The following is a 19,999-nucleotide window of genomic DNA, read 5'->3' on the forward strand; positions in this document are numbered from 1 at the left end:
CAATATCTGTTGAAGTAACTTATCAATCAATTAACTTTTAAGAGCCTATATTTCCTCGACAATAGAAGTCATAATGAGCCAGAAGAGTTAACGATATATATTGCGAAGTCTATATGTAGTTAAATATTTCTTTCACAAGCCCATAAAAGTGAAGAATCGTATTCTGGACGCCTTCTTTAACTCGATGCGCACCAAAAGGGCCGTTATAAAAATTTTCTCTACGTTATCACTGAGATGTAAAGCAAACAAGTGGGGAGAATTGAGAGAATCATAAACTGAGGGTTTTGAATACGAGAAATAGCTTCATTTGAGTGGTCAAAAACTAAGGCTTCATTCACAGTCCCTTGGAAAACATAATTAACAGCACTGCATCAAAATTGACCAACGACACACATTTCAGTGGTCACAAACAAGAGGCATTTCAAACACTTGCACTTTAGGTGCAGCGTAAAAAACATACGACAGACAATGAAAGGTAAAAAAATTACGACTTTTTAAAGTCCAGTTTAAGATATGGTCTCAGAGTCACTGATGTAAATTATTGAAAAAGGAATAAAGTTTTGTTGTTGTTGTTAAAAAGGTAGTAACAAGCCTGAACAGCAAAACAAACGATATCGCATGAAAGAAATTTTGCACACTCAGGTTACATCTTCAAACGTAAAGCTGAGTTGGAGGTACAGCATAATTAACGAACAGTACCACATGAAAGACTCAAAGTGCTCCGCAATAGCTTTGATTTAAAGATTTAAGCCCGAAGCTAGGTTTAAATGTTTAAATCACCTTGCACTGCATAATAAACAGTACCGCATGAAAGAACTGTTCAATAGCTTTCATTTGAATGGTCACACGCTAAGGTTTCATCCACAGATTTAAAAAAAGAACCACCTTATACAGCACAATGAACAGTACCACATGAAGTATTACTCAATAGACCGTCCTTATCACGGTTTCTGACTCCCTCTTACTTGGGGGACAAACACGGCAAAAATTACAGTATAACTGTATGGGTAAAATGGAGAATCTAAAAGGTCTATAGTTTCTTCTTCAGTGGCCACACACTAGGGCTCATAAGCATTCTTAAAGTTAGACAACCTGCACAGCACAATCAGTAAAGTGTACCTGAGGTCTTTGTACGTAGTCCTCCTAGAGCTCGCGCAATACGTTACGAAAGATCTCCTCGACCGTTCTCCTTTGACTGCTGTCACTGGAGGGTTTTATAGGGTTCGCTTTGTGGGTAAAGCTACAGGGTGTGTCCGTATTATGGGAGGTTTTTGCCCCAAGCTTAAAATTACAAGCTTATAAAATTAATTGACTTGAGTTAAAGCTGCAGACACATGACAAAGGATTTAACAATTACCAAAGTTTAATCCTAATTTCTTGAAAAAGACCACCACCTTTGAACAGTTCAGTGTGGCATTTTTGTAAATAGAGCACCCATGCATAAAATCAGGTCTTATTTCTCAACCACGTCATCGTGGTATGAATCTCCCATATCGTTTGCTTTTGCCTGTTACTGTTGGGCGAAACATAACGAAATAAAACGTAGTACGTACTCAATTTCAAGGTTTAACTATATGACACATAGACACCATATAAAGACTAAACATTGAATTGCAGGGGCCCCTCGATTACTCATTTGTACAGTTATGTTTCACAGGATTTTGCTTTGGAAGTTAAAGATTACTAAGTCAAGGTGTCAAAATCCAAGGATTCTTTGGCACCAAACTTGCCGAGACTGAAGCCTTAAGTTACAGTAATTGACTTGAGGAAATAAAGCTGGAGATATATGAAAGGATTAAGAACTTAGCTAAATCCAAAATGCAACAAACGGAGATCACTTAATACTGTTATCGAACTTTACAAATAAACCACCTCCTTCGTAAAATCATACTTTTAGCCGTGTCTAGCCAGAAAATTATAACAAAACATCGTAAGGTCAAATATAAGTAAGAACTGATAAATCTAACCCGGGAAGACTCCCAAAAGGCCGCCGGAATGCTCGTCATCTCGCTTAGGGGTATAAATCAAAGTTTTTGGTCTCAGTCAGAGTGTTCGGGACAAACTCTACCATTTTTAGCTCTCAAAGTATCTTTTTGGGGTGCACCTGAAGAAAAAAATAACAAAAAACGTCTTATTTCAGTTTTTAGGACCGATTTCCGCTGGTTTCTCGAGTCCGGTCTGTCAGGGCGGACTCCTTTCCTGAACAGCGGCTGGTCATCGAACCAATTCCGTTTTAAGGTGGCCGAACACAGTTTTCAAATGCCTATGCCTTATTCACCATTACTTTTAAACTATTTATGCTTTGCACCCGTTTTTTGCAAGAGTCAAGGTTAACCACAGAAGGGTTTATTCTCGCATTTTGGCTAAGGTGTGTGCTGTTGCCATGGCAACGGGGTTTGTTAAAAACAAGGCTTAAAAAATGGTTTGTTTATTTACAAAAAATCCAGTCGTTAGATTTTTTTCATCATTTGCCCACTACGAATTGACATAAAATCCCTTCTGTCAACACTGTTCTAATAACATTTTGACATAGACGATTTTCATAATTCGCCGTAAATCGTTTTCACTGCATGTTCTGTATTATTACAAATTCCCTATGTCAAAATTCAGATTTTTTTGTGATAGATCATTCACGTGGTTTCGGAACTATTTTTTTGCCAAATTTCTTGAAATTCTAACGACTGGATCGTTAGAAATCGGCAAGTTTCTGCAAAAGCAATCGGTCTCAATTTTTCGAGCAACTGCGCATGCACTGCATTTAACTGGGTTCTTTCGGTGACAAAGAAAACGCTGAGAATTGCTGGGTTCTTTGCATCGTTAACTTTTCTAACGTATCTTTGTAATAAAAAACTAAAGCCATCAATACACTTCGTTCAATAATAGAGAAAAATAGCACAGATAGTGGGAGTGTTGAGTAAATAAATGCAATCCTTGTGCGCGCGCTGAATTATATCAGCAAAAGCGCGCGCGAAAACTATGTTCGGCTAGCATAAGTGGTACCTTTCAGGAGTCAAATAAAGTTCGAGCCCCTCCTAGATCAGTCTCCTTAAGGGGTTTAATTTAAATTTTCCCACGAGCATCTTCGACCTTTTCATAAGTGTAAGTGAGTCCCTCCTGGGGGGTGGTGGGGGGGGGGGGGCATCTAAGCGACTAAGTAATAGTGAGATAGAAGGATAGAGGTAAGGAGTAGGCAAGAGAGTTTTTCTATCGATTTTGAACTTCTGGAAGAAGTACCCACTGTAGCAGTGTTTATACTGCGTTACACAATACCTCCTCTCCAATATCGGATCACGACCATCACATATTTTTTCTTCGCCATGTAGAAGAATTAAGAAAACACATGCAGGAAAAATGTAATATACACTTAGTTTCAATTCTAATCTTGCTCTACTCAAAGGTACTTAAGATTAATTTCCGCGGGACATCCGCAAACAGGAAGTGGGATAGCCAGTAAAGGATAAAAAAATGACGAAAGGATACCTTTTTAGGTGTTTTGCAGTGTTACATTTAAAGCCACACCCTTTAATCCCAGAGTCTTTTTCCAGCGATTGTATCAAAATATTAATTGCTCTTACTTGTTTGAATTTCCAATGATTTCTTACAAGATCACATATAGGAAATTGATGGTTCCATAGTTGATTATTTCAGTTCATATCGGTTTGCTTGTTAATATAGTGATATTATAATGATTATATTGATATAGGTCTGGTTGTATTGAAGGGCTTTTTCGTCTTAGAACTCAGGGCTTATGTTACAGGATAGCCGAACAGTCAGTTGGCACTCAGACGAAAAGTTTTATCTTATCGTCAGGAAATGTGCTCGCTTACCGAAGGTTATCTTTGCTATGATAAGAGTTAAAGGTATAACAACTGTAATAGAGCGATATTTGGGACATGATTAATATCCAATTTATTTTAACAAAAATCCCAGTCTTTTCATAAGATAATTTAGAGTCAAATTTGGACTCCCAGACTGCTCCAGAGCATTGCAAAATGTATGAAGAAGGAAAAATTAGGAGACGAGGTCGATTGGCGTGTATGTGTGTGCAGACATTCGGCAAATATGTAAGAACGTTCAGCGCAAAGTGCAAAGTTCCCAATATGATCTGACAAAGAAATCTCGTCTCGTCTCGTGATCCATTACAGGATTTTATAGGGTGTTGCCTTCTACTTTGAATGTTCTAGGTAGAGTTGCATGAAAGGCAAAATGAGATCGATCGACTGCAGTAGGGCAAGGCGAACCTTTGTAACAACATTGAATCACTGGATCAATTTGTTCAAACAATGAAAGGCACATGCAAGTGTTATATCGCTGCTGCTCACTCAAAATTCTTTTTAGAGATTTTATCTTAACCACTCTTGGTTCACTTCAACTTAAAATATTATGACAAATATTACAAGAATCAGGGTTGATAAATAATATTTCTACTGCCTTAGCTGAGCTAAATCTCTTACCGAGGCAATATTAAGAAAAAAACGATTCTTAAACGTTTACTGCTTAGCCTCTTACAGGAACCTGTCGCTAGCTGTGGTCGTCATTTCATATAGCATTCTCAAACTCATTAATAATTCATTAGGTTTAAACAAAGGAAATCATGACCGCGGCAGTGTTTGGATATCTGATCTTAATTAGCATAGATTTTTACGATTTGTTTTGTCCATTTTCTCCTTAGTTTTAGTTTCGATTGAAAAGATATATCAAACACTTAAGACAGTGTTTGACAACATTTCCGAACTCCTCGAAGTTCGACAAAAGTACTCCGCTGCGCGTCGTATTTTCAATTCTCCTCTCGGTGTTTGGAAATGTGGTCAAACACCGTCTTTCGTGTTTGATATATTACATCAAAATGTGAGCATGCAGCCTCATGTTATCACAAACGACAACCTTTGAGACAAACGACTTCACTTTACGCTTGAACTTTAAAAAAACAAATGTTTTCGAAAACCTCTTCAGGACATTTCAATAAATTCCTTAAGTTAGAACTGAAGTCGCTAAAAGGATTTTGCCCTGAAATTAAGATAAATGCACGAGCTATTGAAGCCCAATCATCAAAATGGTCTTTGAATTGAATTTGCTGGAATGGGCAAAACCCTATCGTAGTTTGTAACACGATATAATATTAACTCCAAAAGCAGAAACGAAAACATCAGTTTTAAGCAGAAGTGAACAGACGTAACAACGATTAACAAGGAAATTTGAAATAAAATCGTGCACCAGGTGCCAAAGGTGCGAAAGTACATCGGATGCGGTCGTCCAAAGTGGCGGGAAAATCGGTCGTGTGTGGTCCGTGAGAGATGCAAAGCGTGCGTTTGCAAACTGTAACAGGACCTTTGAATATGAAAACCAAAACATTCTGAGACAAGGAATTAGAAATAAAACATGCATAAACTAACCCGCACGGCCGATCTAGGGGATAGAATAAACAAGGGCACGAGTAACTGAACACGACAATTTAATATGTCTGCGATTATCAGGCCCATGCCGTGTTATAGTTCAAAGTTGAACGCACATTTCTGTCTAAGATGTCAGGAAAAAATAAAATTCTTTGCTCTATTCGACTCACATCAGCACTGTATTTGAAGCGTAAGGCAGATAAGTAAAATCATTCGGCTTCTACAAGTCTTACAGTTTTAAAACGAGCAACTGAACAGCACGAACTCTTGTCTAGTTTAAGTTGTAAGCGCTGATCAACGTTGCTAAAAGAATTTTCTGCTAGTCTCAAACTGTTACAAGTTTTGGAAAGGATCTGGGCGTCACTTCAACAGCCCGACTGTCGGAGCACGAAGAAAACAGAGTTTACAGTGAGCCTGATTAGGTACTCAGTTTCGTTTAATTTCGCTGATACGAAGCTGATGACAGCGTATAACACTGGCAAAAATGCAACAAATCTTACTTCACTTGGAGCTACGAAGTAAAAGAGAATACCGTAGGTAGAATGATGTACTCCAATAGACAATCACAGAACTACCTAACCGTCTACATTATATTATATAAGTCTACATCACTCAGTGATAGTAAAAACACAGTACCTGATGATGAGTCTTAGTTCTGGTAACTCTGGCATCAGCAATGAAAAGGAAAAACTAAAGCGCATAAAATTATTAGCTGTAGACAACTATTATATCCTTTAAACAGGGATTTTTGCTAATCTTGCTATTTGTTTTGCGTTGTTTTGGTCTACACGCTGACTTGGGGCTGACTTATGAAGATCCATCGCTTAATGGGTTGAAAAGCTAATCACGAGAAATATTTACATAGTCAGACAAATCCGGCCTTTTTCAGGATGATCGGTATCAAGTGTAATAATTCCCTCACGAATTCCGTCTTTATACGACTGTGTTGCATGCATGGCCTATATGCATGTATTGTATTTCTAATACTCACATAATACTTTATTAAATTATATTGATGAGTTGCTCTATCGTCATCCTTAGCTATGGAGATCTTTTTTTTTTTCTTTCTTTCTTTCCTTTTTTTCTTTTTTCGAGCGACGTATTTTAGAATTACATTCTTGCACCAGTTCTTGGGTAAATGGTGGAAGGGTGTGTCAGAAAGTTACCTCAGCGACGCTTGTGCTTAGGTCATAATATAACTTTCACTGAAGTACTTGATAATTTTCCAAATTTGTTGACGCTTAACTTGAATTGGTTCCAACTGGAAGCTAAATCATTTTAGTGACAATGAGCTCTAAATGGGTCAAGAGGAAAGTCTGAAAACGTGATTCGATCAATACCGTTATTTCATCGTAGATGACTTCTTGTATTTGTGGGCAGCAGAGTTCTCTGACATCTGTTACCTCAATTACGGCTACACTATACGTGTTCACGCTACATTTCGAGGGGTTTCGTTTCGACTCTGGCAAAGCGTGTTTTAGCTAGCTAGATTTCAGCTAGCACATAGCGATTTCGAATCCGCGATTTCTTAGTATGGTTGTATCACCCCACAAGCCTCATTCAGCTATTTCTCGTGACGTTAATACTCGATTTTCTGCCAATTCCGTGTCTGCATATTAAGTTACGATATTTAGTCACTGAATGCCTCTAATTCTTTCACTGAGTCACGAAGGAATGGGCTTAACTCGAAAGCGAACACCCGCTTGATAGGGAGTTGGTGTCTAATACGGTGGGTCAATTAAAAGTGATGTCTGTGTGTGGTCAAGCTACTATGGTCATGACTGTCTGTCCACTAAGTAGAGTGTACATCCTTAAGTGGTAATGGTCTAGCTGCGAAAGAGAATCATTGAAACTTCTGCCCGTCTGTTGTTGTTATTGTTGCCATGAGCAGTGGAAATGGCTAAACAGGAAATTATTGGAGCGTGGAAGTAATAACGAGCTTTTAGTTAAGTGCAAAAGGCGTTTTTTACCGATCACTGAAAAGAGCTCAGTTCTATTTCGTTATTAGCCGATCATGTGACCGACGCCCAAGCAAAAATTGCGAGTCGATCGTTTTCCGTCTATACCACCCACCCGTGTGACAAGCTTCAACCTTGCTTACTAGCTAATTGCATTACTTGAAGCATTTACTTATCTAACCCTGTGATAAATTTGTGTTAACTCCTCGATTTTACTCAGCATCACCAGAAGTACGTCCGATGCTTTGAGCTCTATTGTTTTTTTTTTTTTTTTTCTGTCCATAAAATTGTAACTGTAAGTACAAATTAATTAAGGTTGTCGTTGTTGTTGAGCTCACGAAGAAGTTATCGCAGATCCATGAGTCTCAAAAGAAAATCCAGGTAATTAGTGACTATTAAGAGGAAATATTCAGAGTTTGGGAATTTTAAGTAAATTACCGCGATAACCGCAAACAAAAAGCCGAATGTCTGAATTTCGAACTTTTCAAAGCTCGCGGTGTCAATCAGTTCAACCCAAGCTTGACTCCTGTCCCTCGACAGACAGATGTGGACAGAAATCAAATCTTGGTGCTTGTTTTTGCTATCTGAGCGTTGGTTTTACTTCACGGCTGACAAGTTGCTCGTTTTATCTCATTCAAACCATACTTAGAACTTTCAGCCTATGTTAGAGCCCATTTCTGACAAAGCACTTCGCTTGCGGCTGGAATGCAAAGTCAACTCATGATCAACATCTTTCACTTCACTTAACTACCTATATACAAGCTTTCTTGTTCCTAAATAAATCCGCCGAGAGATCAAAATCTTTTTTTTTTTAGCACAATGTCTCGGCAGTTATAAATATAAAATCTCTTATTTCATTTATGTTGTTGATAGTGTATATCAATTAGTGGCATTTCTTGCGAAAATGGTAATAAGTCGGACATATATGAAGCACTTAAAATGGTACCCACTTTTCAAACTGAAGTCAAACAACGAGCGGGGGCTTGGAGCTGAGGCGTTACCAAGAGTTAGTCACGACATCCCTAGCCAGTTCAGGACTCCGGCCCCAGGTTCTCGCTTGTAGCGTCGTCCCGTTGAACACGGAGAGACTGGGCTAAGTCAGGACTGTACGTCATCAAAACATCGCTCCTTCCACGGAATATTTTATTCCAGAAAAAAGTTGCAAAACTGTGATACAGAGTAGCGTCGACAATTTCCAACATCAGACTAATAACCTGCAACTCTCTGTCGGACCTCTTGGAGTTTACAGTGTACAGCTTATACGAAATTCGAACGGTGAGCTCCACAAATTTACACAAGTTATCCAAGACAAAAATTGACAACGTCATGTAGTACAACACAAGGCAGATGAGAGGAAAGCCATCGGCGGTGCTCGGAGGATACGTGAAGTTGAGTTGGAAAATCAGTATTACTGTGAGCAGCTTGGAAACGATCACACCAATCTCCACTTGTTCTGAACCACTGACATGCTCTTGGCTGAGGATAATTGCATCGTAGACAACCACGAGAAGGACAATGGCGTTTAAGTGCCAGAAGTAGGGTTTAACGATGAGAGAACGAGCGATAGAGGTGTTGGAAGCAGGGCGAATTTGTTTCATGTGTCTGCTTGCAATTGGAACAAAGATGATGAATAAACCAATCACACACGTGATCACTGAGCAGCCAATCCACATGCCCTTCCAGCAGTACGGACCACAGCCAGGGGTGTGGTAAGCGGTGAAGTTGATGTCACAGTCCACGCTGGTCTCGTTATGGAATACACTACACTCCACCATGAATATTGCGAACATTGTTAAGGTTACAAAGCGGAACACTTGCAACAACAGATAGAACAAAGGAAGAGAGATGGGAACGAGATTTGGAGAGCACTCCTGCAAAATTCGGAATTACGATTTAGATTATAAAAGTGCATTTCATGATCACCTACCACTTCAGAAATTTACGTCAGGTTTCGCCCGATACTTGAGATAAGCTCTTTACGTTGTTTCTTTGTTCGAACTGTTCAAGCACTCTGTATCATTGTGCGAACACTTCTTGTCATAAATATACAAAACGAGCACATTTTAAACTTCTTTCAGTTTTCTGCTTTTGTGCAGAGCTAGTTCAACAAACGAGTCGGCTTATCCAGTTTTCTCGTTGCTGTATTTTCGTATCTTTAAATTTCGCCTGTTTCAAGAAAGGATAGGGTCGATTTCCACCGCTCCCGGGTTCGGGGGAGGAGCGCGAGCTACCTTCGCGAGCAGGGCTGGGAAATGACCGATATGTGCTGGATGGGATTTCCGGGAAAAGACCGGAAGTATTCCGGACGTCCACGCTTAGCAAATTTAGTAGAATTGGGATTTCACTAGCAAATGTTTTGAAGATCCTAGCAACATTTTACAGGATTAAAAGCATTTCTAGCCAAATAAAGTGCCAATTTTACGAGCACAATCAACAAACACCTACTACCGTGATTTCGTCTATATTTTAGCTTGAGACGGACTTAGGTTGATTCAAATTTAGGCCACGGTGTCAGTAAAACACGAGAACAATTACTCAAAGCAGGTTAGAAATCGTGTCACAAAATATACAAAGATTTTCTTGGTATACGTAGGTTAGTTTTGTTTAACCTCGAAGTAAATCCTGCTAAATGGCTTAAGAGACTAAAGAGGCCAAAGAGGCCGAGGCATCGGTGATTGATTGTGCTTGGAAACTCAATCTTATTTTTCTGTTTCGCGCATCTAAAAACTAGCATCAACAAAGAAAATATTCTCCCCGAATATTTAAGAAATCGACATAAGAGTTGAAAAACACAAACTGTTGCTAACTGTTGTCAACTGTCGTTAACCATATACTTCATTTATGCAGAAAGCGCAGGATTTTTACTAAAGCGTACCATTTCACTTGAGCTCCTTTCGATGTCGGCAGATTCTGGTAATTTATCGAGTCCGTCTTGAATTTCCTTCTTCCCAGACACACTGAATCCTGTCAGGAAACCCTTGGCAGACTGTAGTGATGACTCAGGCGGTGGATATACAACCGGCCTGATGTATGACCGCCGCTCGGGGTCCTCTGCATGAAGCAGTGTATCATGGTCTATAAATAGATGGTGTGACCGCCGCGTGACATTGCGTGACTTAAAACTCGACGCAGTTTCGCTGCTTTCAGTTTTCAACGCCAGGTCGGGACAGAGTAATGCAACCCAGTGAGCAGAACTTATTCACCACAAACCCTGTCAAATCTTCACTTTGGAGTGCTCCCAAGTTTGACTGAGCAGCCAGTGTTGCGACTACCTGTTATTCAATCCTTGATGTTCGATGTCCTCTTTTCGCGGGAATCTAAATTGGAGTTTTATCCTTCGATCCTTGAGTTTCTTCTGAATCGGTGATAAGATTAGAGTTCCGGTCAAACGAGTGCGTGAAACGTCAGTTGGAATGTTTGTTAGTTTTGTTAGCATATCGCAAGGCGAACAACGGTCCGGCAAGAAGTTTTTCGTCTTAGGGAATCTCAGGCGTTAAATAGGCATTTTGAAAGTGACAGTTTGCCCTATTCCAAATGCTAGTTGAAACTGTCATGATGACCATTTCTGAGACGTAAACATTGAAAACAGTTTCGTTCATTTACATTGCATAAGATGAGAAAAATCACCCTTAGCCGGTAGTGTTGGTGGTTGATAGAAAGGCGAGACAGTTGGAGGGATCCTATTCCCAGGATCCTCGTCCGCCGGCAGCTTTGAGCGAGAACCTGGGAGCGAGGTTGCGACACTGGCTTATGCCAGATATATTCTCAACACCATTACTAAAAGAACTGTACATAAATCAGTAAAGAGCATTTATTTTGAACTTCTAACTAACAAGATACTATAAAAGGTTGGAAACAGCATTAGAAACAAAGAATCTTTACTTAAAAAGACGAAGGCTGAAGTTGAGATATTTGTTCAGGATTTAGATCTAAACAAGAAAGTTCACTGGAAAAGCAATCAGGTCATACAGCGGTTCCGGAGTTTTCAAAGGGATTGGCCATCACAATTAACCTCTTGCAAAGATCGATAATAGCACTGAAGGCGGTAACTTCCGAACACTTCCAACCACTTCCGACCACCTCCGACCTCTTCCGACCACTTCCAAGTTAAGAAAAGGAGTGTTCGAAAAAGAAAATATTGGTCACATTTCGTTTGAAATAAAACAAACCTTCAGTTAACAATAAATCTATTTTGTCAAATCTTAAATCAGTTCAAATCGGGATGGGCTCTTCACTCAGCCTGAAGTGTTTTTAAATGTTGGCTCTTCTTTAGAGTGCCCATTTCTGGGATTTAAGTTTCTAGCATGTTTAGAGCCGTTCAGCGTTGAAACTGACTATTTTTCAGACAGGCAAGACTTTCACAGCATGTGGCTATGCAAAAAATGTGGACTTGCATAGCGAAGTATATACAGAGATCGAGTTTCTGTGTTTAGCAATAATTCAACGATAACAAAAAGAATTTTATGACGTAACTAAAACAAAGGGTATCGTTAGATCCGATTACGGTCCGTAAATGTATACAGACGAGACTAGAAAAAAAAAAATACAAAAATAACCCAGAGTGATGATTAAAGGTTCGTTGATCTCCTTGATGTTTCCAAACAGTACAGGGGTTTCTTTAACTGGTTTACACATTGCATTTAGGTTTGAAAGTGGCTGTGGATTTTTGGCATGGTTTACTGAAGCCCCCTACACAGATATCACGCCGAAAATATACATTTCAGTGATTTCTCGAAACACTGAGTTATTTCCTTGAAAGTAAAACAGGCAAACAGATTATGATGGACGGAATATCTCGCAATAATTTTTGTTTGTCAACGAGGCCCTATATAAAGGATTTGCACCCAGCAAGACTTGAAACAACCCCCTGAACCTAAAAAAAAAAACTAAATAACTTCCCGCCTAACGAAAAACGCGACGTAAAAAACGATTAAATTTAATAGAGAGTAAGAGCGGACGGAGTCATTTTAGAAGAGACGCTTTCAGCGCGCTTTCACCGTACACATGAAGTAGCGGCTACGGTTTGTCGCAAATCATCAAGGGTGTATTTGATCGCGCAAAATTTGGTCAGATTGCATCCTTTGGATTACCACAATAGTGGCCAATTAAAATGGTATTAGCATTAATAATTGCGTGAAAACGGTTTAACTTCTTTAAGACTTGAAGCGCTTAGAAGGCTTAAAGAGAAAGGACGGCAAAACCAAGACGGGAATGAATTGAATTAGCTGGCGCGCGTTCAGTGTTACCATACTGATTAGAACCAATAACTACACTGACTGCCGCTATAAGGTGATTTCAACTTTTGTCTCAACTGGCTAATGCTTGACCTTGATAAGATTTTTAACTGATAATTAAGAAAAGGCTTACATACCGTATTTTTCGGCTGGATGCGAAGGAGCCCGCTCTTCGGGAGAGTCGCTCGAAGGACAATTACGTGTTGTGGTTTAATTGTGGTTGAGAGCATAAACAAACTCGCACTTCTTTTGAAAGTTCCCGTCGTGAAATGTTACCACTCACGCCGCTAGTGCAAACATTTTCTACAGGAATTAACCCGCTTGGTATGATTAAAATGTCCGAACAAAAGCGACAACAAAAGCGACAACTTAATTGCCACGCTGGATGGAAAATGGAAACCCAGCAAGCCTTGTTTACCTGCGGATACTAATGAAGTATTTCCTTCCTTCTTCGAAGAGATCATCTCGGAGACAAATAAGCGATTGTTCAGGGAGGACTGCCAAAATAGCTAGCGTTAGTTTATGAAAAAAAATCACTGCAACCAAAGATCTTGGCACGTTGAATGAGGGTTAAATACGGATAACATTTGATTTAACAATTTTAAGCATTTTAATAACTGCAATCTCCATTTGGCCACTAATTATTGATTTATGGGCCACGTTGAAGCTATATCAGCCAAGCTAAAAGTATCACTGAATTCTTCAAACTGATTGCATTCATTTCTCTAGTGACAGTGTTGAGAATATAGTGGCTAATCAAAGCAACAGTCCCTGTTTGATGAGACTCTTCGTTCCCATCACTTCACACTGCATCTACATTATAGATCGTGAGGAGAAATTAGCTCTTCATCACTCTAGGGTCACAATAAAATGTCGAATCTGATTGGTAGGTGAAAGAAATCTACCCACCCTCCTGTTTCCTTCTTCCTGCAGCTGTATGTGGGAATATCCCTCCAAAGGAAGCCTTCCTTGATATTGATAACTAGCTATGGCCACCAACGAAAAGTTAGAATACATGCAACTTTTCTCATGGGTTTCCTCGGCTATTAAATGAATTTTATTCAGTGATTCAGTGTTAATACCCTTGTTGTATATAGCTTAAGTCTTCTCTCCTATTTTTTCTTTTACTTTGGATCTTTTTAAATTCCGCTCGAGAGGTTAATTAGTCATGTTTTTGTATCTTGACTTCTCAAAGTGTGTTTTCTAGATTCGGTCAATGACCTCTCCGTTTAGCGATGCGTTGGTATTCAATGCGAGGGCGTGAAATGTTGATCAGATCACTTTTAAACAAATTCACATCATAGGGTTAATCACTTCAAACCAGACTGAAAACATGAACTCTGTAGGCCAAAAAACATTTGGAAGCGCACGCGCGTAAGAAAACGCGGGAAAACAAGGGTGGGTAAGCGCTTCCTATTGGCGAAGAAACATCAGGTCTACGCTTACTGGCTAAAGCTCTTTGTACGAGAATTTTTAAACCAATCGTGGATCAGAGCATAACAAACGCAACCAAGAAAAAAATACTTGTTGCGGGACTTCATTGAAAGATGTGACATAGTTGAAAGAAAAAAACTCTGGGACAAAAATGATCGAGAGAGAAACGTAAAAGAACAGCACAACGCACTGAGAAACTTTAGTCTCGACTGGAAAGGCTTGTTCAAAATATTATTATTTCGGTTTGATTCGAAAGTTATGAGCAAAACGTAGTCAATAAACATTTATATTAGCACGTACGTAAACACGTATGAATGTGTTTACTTATAACACTAAACATACATTGTAAACACAGTGCAATACCAGTCGGCAAATATCCTTAATAGGCATCATGTGAAAAATAGGTCTGTCATTCGTCAGTGAACTGAAGAAGACAAACATTTTTTAGACAAATTTCCGGCCGTTTTTGCATACTCCTTTCTAGTCTCAACTTGTTGCGTAATCGATTCCAACTTGCATGGCACTGTATTTGCTTGAGTTTAAATTTGCCCCAGAAAGACCGTGGAAAGCCATTTTCTTTCTTTTCACCATATAGAACGGCATCAAAGTTTTTTACGTTTACCACTGAACGCTCCTTTGAGATACCAGCCGCTTTATCTGAGAGGACCCGTGAGGGGTCCCTGACGATCTTAATTATTAGGGCGTCCGTCATTCGCTTTTATTCCCAGGTCGTATATAAGATGAAAACACAAACAAATGATATTCCTAAGTGCTGTGGCTACGTTCCTCGTTTTAATTTCTGTTTTCTGGAGCCAGAACACTCAGCTCAATTTTTCGGTTCGTTGGTTTTAGTAGGACTGGAGTGTAACACGATGTTGTTCGTCCTCGAAATTGGTAGTACGTACTAAGAACACTCAACTCAATTTTTCGGTTCGTTGGTTTTAATAAGAATGGAGTGTAATACGATGTTGTTCGTCCTCGAAATTGGTAGTACGTACTTACTCAACACAATTAAGGCAAGCTGCGTTTTGTACCTACCTTAGACACTTCTTTAAAACTGTACAAACAAAGAAATCAGTCTCCGCGACCAGATACAGTTTAAGACTATCTTCAAAAAATTAACTGCTCAGTTGACTTACAGCGAGTTATACTTTCAGTTATATAGCGCAGCTCAGTGGGTCAGTTTATTTACTTATATCGGCTTGACATGCCATGTTAACTTCTCAACAATTAGTACATTGTAATGAATAATACAACGCGGTGGTGTGTAATCCGTCAGTTGGCTCCGCGATGCCGTCATTGAATTTGTCGGCGTTGGAGATTCTGATCGTCATGTTTCGAAGAGGACACACTGATTGGAAGATATTCAAACGTAAATTTTTGTCGTGGATACGGCTTTTCCGCGAGCCGAATTAACCTTAATCTGGGATTAGCAATTAACCAAAGGTTTTCATTTTCTTGGTCGTTTCCGCGGAAAGTTTGTCGCTACTATTTTAAGTTAGAGTTCAGAATTGTCGAAAATGTAATTTGAAAGCTTTTGAACCGAAAAAAATTTGGGCAAATGGTTTGAATTCGTCGATGATCCAAACGTAAATTTTTGTCGTGAATACGGCTTTTCCGCGAGCCGAATTAACCTTAATCTGGGATTAGCAATGAACCAAAGGTTTTCATTTTCTTGGTCGTTTCCGCAGAGCGTTTGACGCTGCTATTTTAAGATACAGTTCAGAATTGTCGAAAATGTAATTTTAAAGCTTTTGAACCGAAAAAAATTAGGCAAATGGTTTGAATTCGTCGATAATCCTGGATAAGCTTTTAACAACCGGGGCCTTTCGGATACGGTATGCACTTCAACAAATGAACAACGGGAAAGGAAGTATGGCCTGAGTCTTCACCCACAGTCTATGAAAATATAACCCCTTTTCATTGGACAAATACGTGCTAAAATTGACTTCTCGAGGCATTGTTTAAACCGCAGACACCTGAAAATACAATGCTTTTTTCATATACAATGTATTTTCGTCGGTTCACATTGAGAGCATACCTTAATTATAATCCGAAGCACAATAATATTGTTGGTCTCTCTCTCTCTCTTTCTTTCTTGATTCTGTCTTGATGAGAACAACTTGAGACAACAGAACGTGTTTCGCATGTACTTGAGTAAAACATGGATGGATGACAAAGAGAGCGACGTGTGGTAATTAAGTGAAAAATGAAGCAGTTTCACTCACTTCATCAAGCTAAGGAAGATGCCGTTATACTCAAATCTATACTGGTCGCCTTCAGATGAACTGTTAAAATATCGATAACGCCGGAATGACCGAAAATGTTCTTTAGTATCGTTACAACTTCATGCGATCAAGAGAGAAGTTGTTATCAAACTAACAATTATATTAATCGTCTTTCCTAATTCCTGTACTGTTCTTTTTTTTTTTCACGATCGCGAAGGACTGAAGTCAGCTTTCGTTGCTACTAAGCCGGAGGCATTGAAAAAATATCCGCGAAATATATTGAATACCTGTTTTCACACACTATTAATCGCTATTTTAAAAAGTTGTTCAGACTCCATTTTCGTGTCCGGAGTCTGCAAAACCATGTATAAGTTTTTCATTCTTGTAACATTATAGGGACATAAGAAAAGTATCGATTAAAACACCAACGTTTTTCTAAGTGAAAAGCTTCTCATTCAGCTCTTTAAATAAAACTCATTTACGACGACCACCTCAGTAAACATATATGTTATCAACGAAGTATAAAGTTTATAATTATGTTGTACTTCAATCTATAAAGTTTACATACCTTGTGCTTATACACTTATTGTTACGGTCTTCGCTCAGCTTCACCTTGACGCGCGCGGGACCTCAGTGCTCGGGAACTGAAGCAGATAACGTTTGTGTATATGCACGTACCTCTTAGATATATGTTCTTTGCCTGGGGCCCAGTAAGAGACAAAATGTAAATAATTGATATTAAGTTCTGCACGTATGTCCTGTTAATATTGACGTTGAAGGAAAACTGCAGTGCAAATTACTTAAGATAAGACTGTCTCGTCGGACTAAAAAGACATGACGCCTGCAGGATTACTTCTAATAACACTTTGAAAGTTTTATTTCGCCAAATAAAGTTGTCCAGCTTACTCCAGCACAGCTGGAAATAAGCTTTGAGACGAGATTTGCAGCGTTAGCTTTCTTATTAAGTCTTGATAAGCAGTGCTAAATACATAGAAACACACTCTGGCATTTGTCTTTTATAAAAGGTTGAATAAATTTTTCAGAATAAAGTTAAGTAGTGAATTATTTCAGTCTAACCTTTTTCCTCTGGACAGCAAGTTTTTCCTTTGTTTTAGATAAAAGCGTCTAGAAAGTGTATTGTTTTCGGTTTTCAGTCGTGTTTGAAGCCGGAAATATTTGAATCCAGACTGCTTGAACGGACTGCAAGCAACTGCATTATCCCTTTACACGCGAACGGAACAGTATTGACTGACTGACTGACTGACTGACTGACTGACTGACTGACTGGTTGACTGACTGATTGACTGACCGATTGACTAACTGGCTGAATGACTAATTGACTGAGAACTGAAGACTGCACATTGCGAAGTCTTCAGGGTTAATTTAAAATAAGCTTCCATTTATTAACGATAAAATTTAGGTACGTATAAAAAAAAGCACGCTCCGAGAAAACTCGGTCTGCAGAACTCGACGTGCGGGACACCGGCCGGCCAAGACAAGCTTCCATCTTTAATCTCTTCAGTTTATAAAATCCTTGTCTTTAAAATGTCTACTGTTATTATCAACCTGTTGATGTTATTGTTGCCATTAATCAATTTACTGTTATTGGATTTACATTTGCGGATTAAAACATGTCATCGGCTGAGATTAAAGATAAAGTCGATCACGACCGACAGAAAAGAAGCTTATAGTTCGCCTTGTCTTGTCACGTAGGGCCTTTAGTTCTTGCTTGTAATTAAAATGTGCTTTTGTTTTCCAAGAAGATGATCCCCGGCGCGATAATGGGAGAATTTCTCGAGTATAGCAAAGACAGAGCCATAGCTAGAAAAATATTATGATTAAGGTAATGCTCATGAAATAGTTATGATTGCGGCAATGTCCATGAAAAATTATGATTGAGGCAATGTCCATGAGACAATTATGACTGAGGCAATGTCCATGAAAAAAAGAAAAAAATTATTGACTGAGCTCTTGTCCATGGTTAAGTTCTCTTCCATGGTATTTAGGGTGTTCATGCTGACTGATAAACAACAAAAAACGAAAAACGTGACTGAGGTTTGCCTGTTACTATAGCTACGGCCCCGAAAGATTGGCAATACTGAAACGATTATATCAAGGTAAAAAAACCACCACTTATATTGGCGATGGTAAATCATTCGTTCATCAGTTTTAGAAAAAAACATGTTTCTAAAATCTGATGTTAAGTTGAAAGGAGTAACATTTTTAAAAGTCATTGATCATTGCAATGCAATGATCAATTTCTTTGCGCATTTTGAACCCCATAAATCTTTATATATATCCATTCTTTCTTGAAAGTTGTACAAATAAACCCAATTATAAGGTATAACAGGAAACTTTAGGTAACCTTAAATTCAGCAATTAACTAGTTTCGAGTTCATTCTACTTACCTAATTATAGTAGAGCTTCGCAAAGTTGCGCCGGGTAGAACTGAAAGCCTGCCGCGTCCTTACAATGTCTCGTCTCGTCACTGAGGCTGGAAGAAAATGAGGATTTGCAATTGAATGCCTAGGTAATTGCAATAAAAATAGCTACCTAAGACGCCTTAAATAATAACATAAGCATTAGCATTAACATTAGTCAGCAAACCAGCTAAGGAAATTCAACTTCCTGCGTTAGAAATATACAGCTTGTGTCGCGCCGAAATTTCTTAATCCGTGGTCTAATATAGTCTAAATATAGACCCCGCCTAAAAAGGGCAGTGCAACAAAATTGAAGACATGCATGCACCGAGATTTCAGCGCTTTCTCCAAAAACCCCGCCACTAAAGAGCTAGGCGAATTGTAGGCTAGAGCTGTTTCAAAACTGATAACTACTTTGATTGCCCAAATCTGGCTTTATTAAACCGGACTAAATGCTTTTTAACCTGAGCTTTTTCACCGGAATAACATAGCCCTGCTAATTGGACGCCTTATGTCAACACACGACCCCCGGCCTTCAGCAATTCAAGCCAAAATAGTAGTTCTATTGACAGCAATATTTAATTTTAATGTCAATCTGAAGAATTACACGCATATTGCCAAAACAATATAATCTAGCTTCTGTTTTTAACTAACCTCGTCTTGGAGTTTTAAATTTTGCTAGTTTGCTCTAACAATTTAATTATACTGTACAGAGCAGCAAGTAGGTCTGTGGGCTTAGATGCCGATAGGTTTTCCGCTCCGGATTAACTATTGTAAGCTTCATAGCCATGATCAGTATGAACTAAAAATATAGAAAATGAGCGCAGCTTTTCGGATTTGTTATATTATGCTCCTGGCAATCGAGACACGATATCTTCAGGGTGGGTGGTACGTACGTTGGTGGAACTGTCCCTGATTATGATGAAATCATTCTCCAAGAACTCAAACAAATTGCTCCGCCCTTTGATTACGGTGGAATCCCGATTTTTCGAATTCTCAAGAGAAACGAAAATTTGGTTCGAAAAATCGGAGAGTTCGAGAAATCGGGGGTAAAATTAGTGTTTGACTGAGGAGGAAAAACGACTTTTGGTTCGAGGTATCGGGAGTTTCGAAAAATTGAGGGTTCGAAAAATCGGAATTCTACTGTATCATAACTCTCCTGCCTTAATCACCTGTTCCATACACGTTGTGAGTCGTTATATTTGTCATTTCGTATTTATAGGATAAATATCATATCCGGACAATGTAATCGCTAGGGAAAAACAAAAAAACAAGTCGAGATTGTTCTGACTATAATAAGCATTCACTTTAAGTTAGAATCTTGGGATAACC

The 19,999-nt window shown here is 38.9% G+C and overlaps 2 protein-coding genes across 6 annotated transcripts in view; both read right to left on the minus strand.

Moving 5' to 3' along the window:
• LOC110049928 (uncharacterized) overlaps positions 1-18,738 on the minus strand; it is a 37,454-nt gene extending 18,716 nt beyond the window's left edge. The window contains exon 1 of one of the 5 annotated variants that reach the window (XM_020755812.2): positions 18,656-18,738. The gene's annotated coding sequence lies outside the window, so the exon portion shown is untranslated. Of the gene's footprint in view, positions 1-1,119; positions 1,202-6,029; positions 6,372-12,722; positions 12,868-16,815; positions 16,925-18,655 lie in introns of those variants that run through there. The other 4 variants (XM_020755820.2, XM_020755804.2, XM_020755827.2 and 1 more) reach the window with 4 other exon arrangements.
• Positions 7,607-11,087, minus strand: LOC149114816 (uncharacterized). Its single transcript, XM_089284437.1, has 2 exons — positions 10,227-11,087; positions 7,607-9,222 (listed from the first exon to the last, which is right to left on the minus strand). The coding sequence occupies exons 1-2, from the start codon at positions 10,227-10,229 to the stop codon at positions 8,383-8,385; spliced, it is 843 nt and encodes a 280-aa protein (XP_089140563.1). The 5' UTR covers positions 10,230-11,087; the 3' UTR covers positions 7,607-8,382.
• Positions 18,739-19,999: the final 1,261 nt, after the last annotated feature.

Source organism: Orbicella faveolata, unplaced genomic scaffold (assembly GCF_042242905.1).
Source record: "Orbicella faveolata isolate gen_17 unplaced genomic scaffold, um_ofav_v1 contig_13, whole genome shotgun sequence".
NCBI lineage: Eukaryota > Metazoa > Cnidaria > Anthozoa > Scleractinia > Merulinidae > Orbicella > Orbicella faveolata.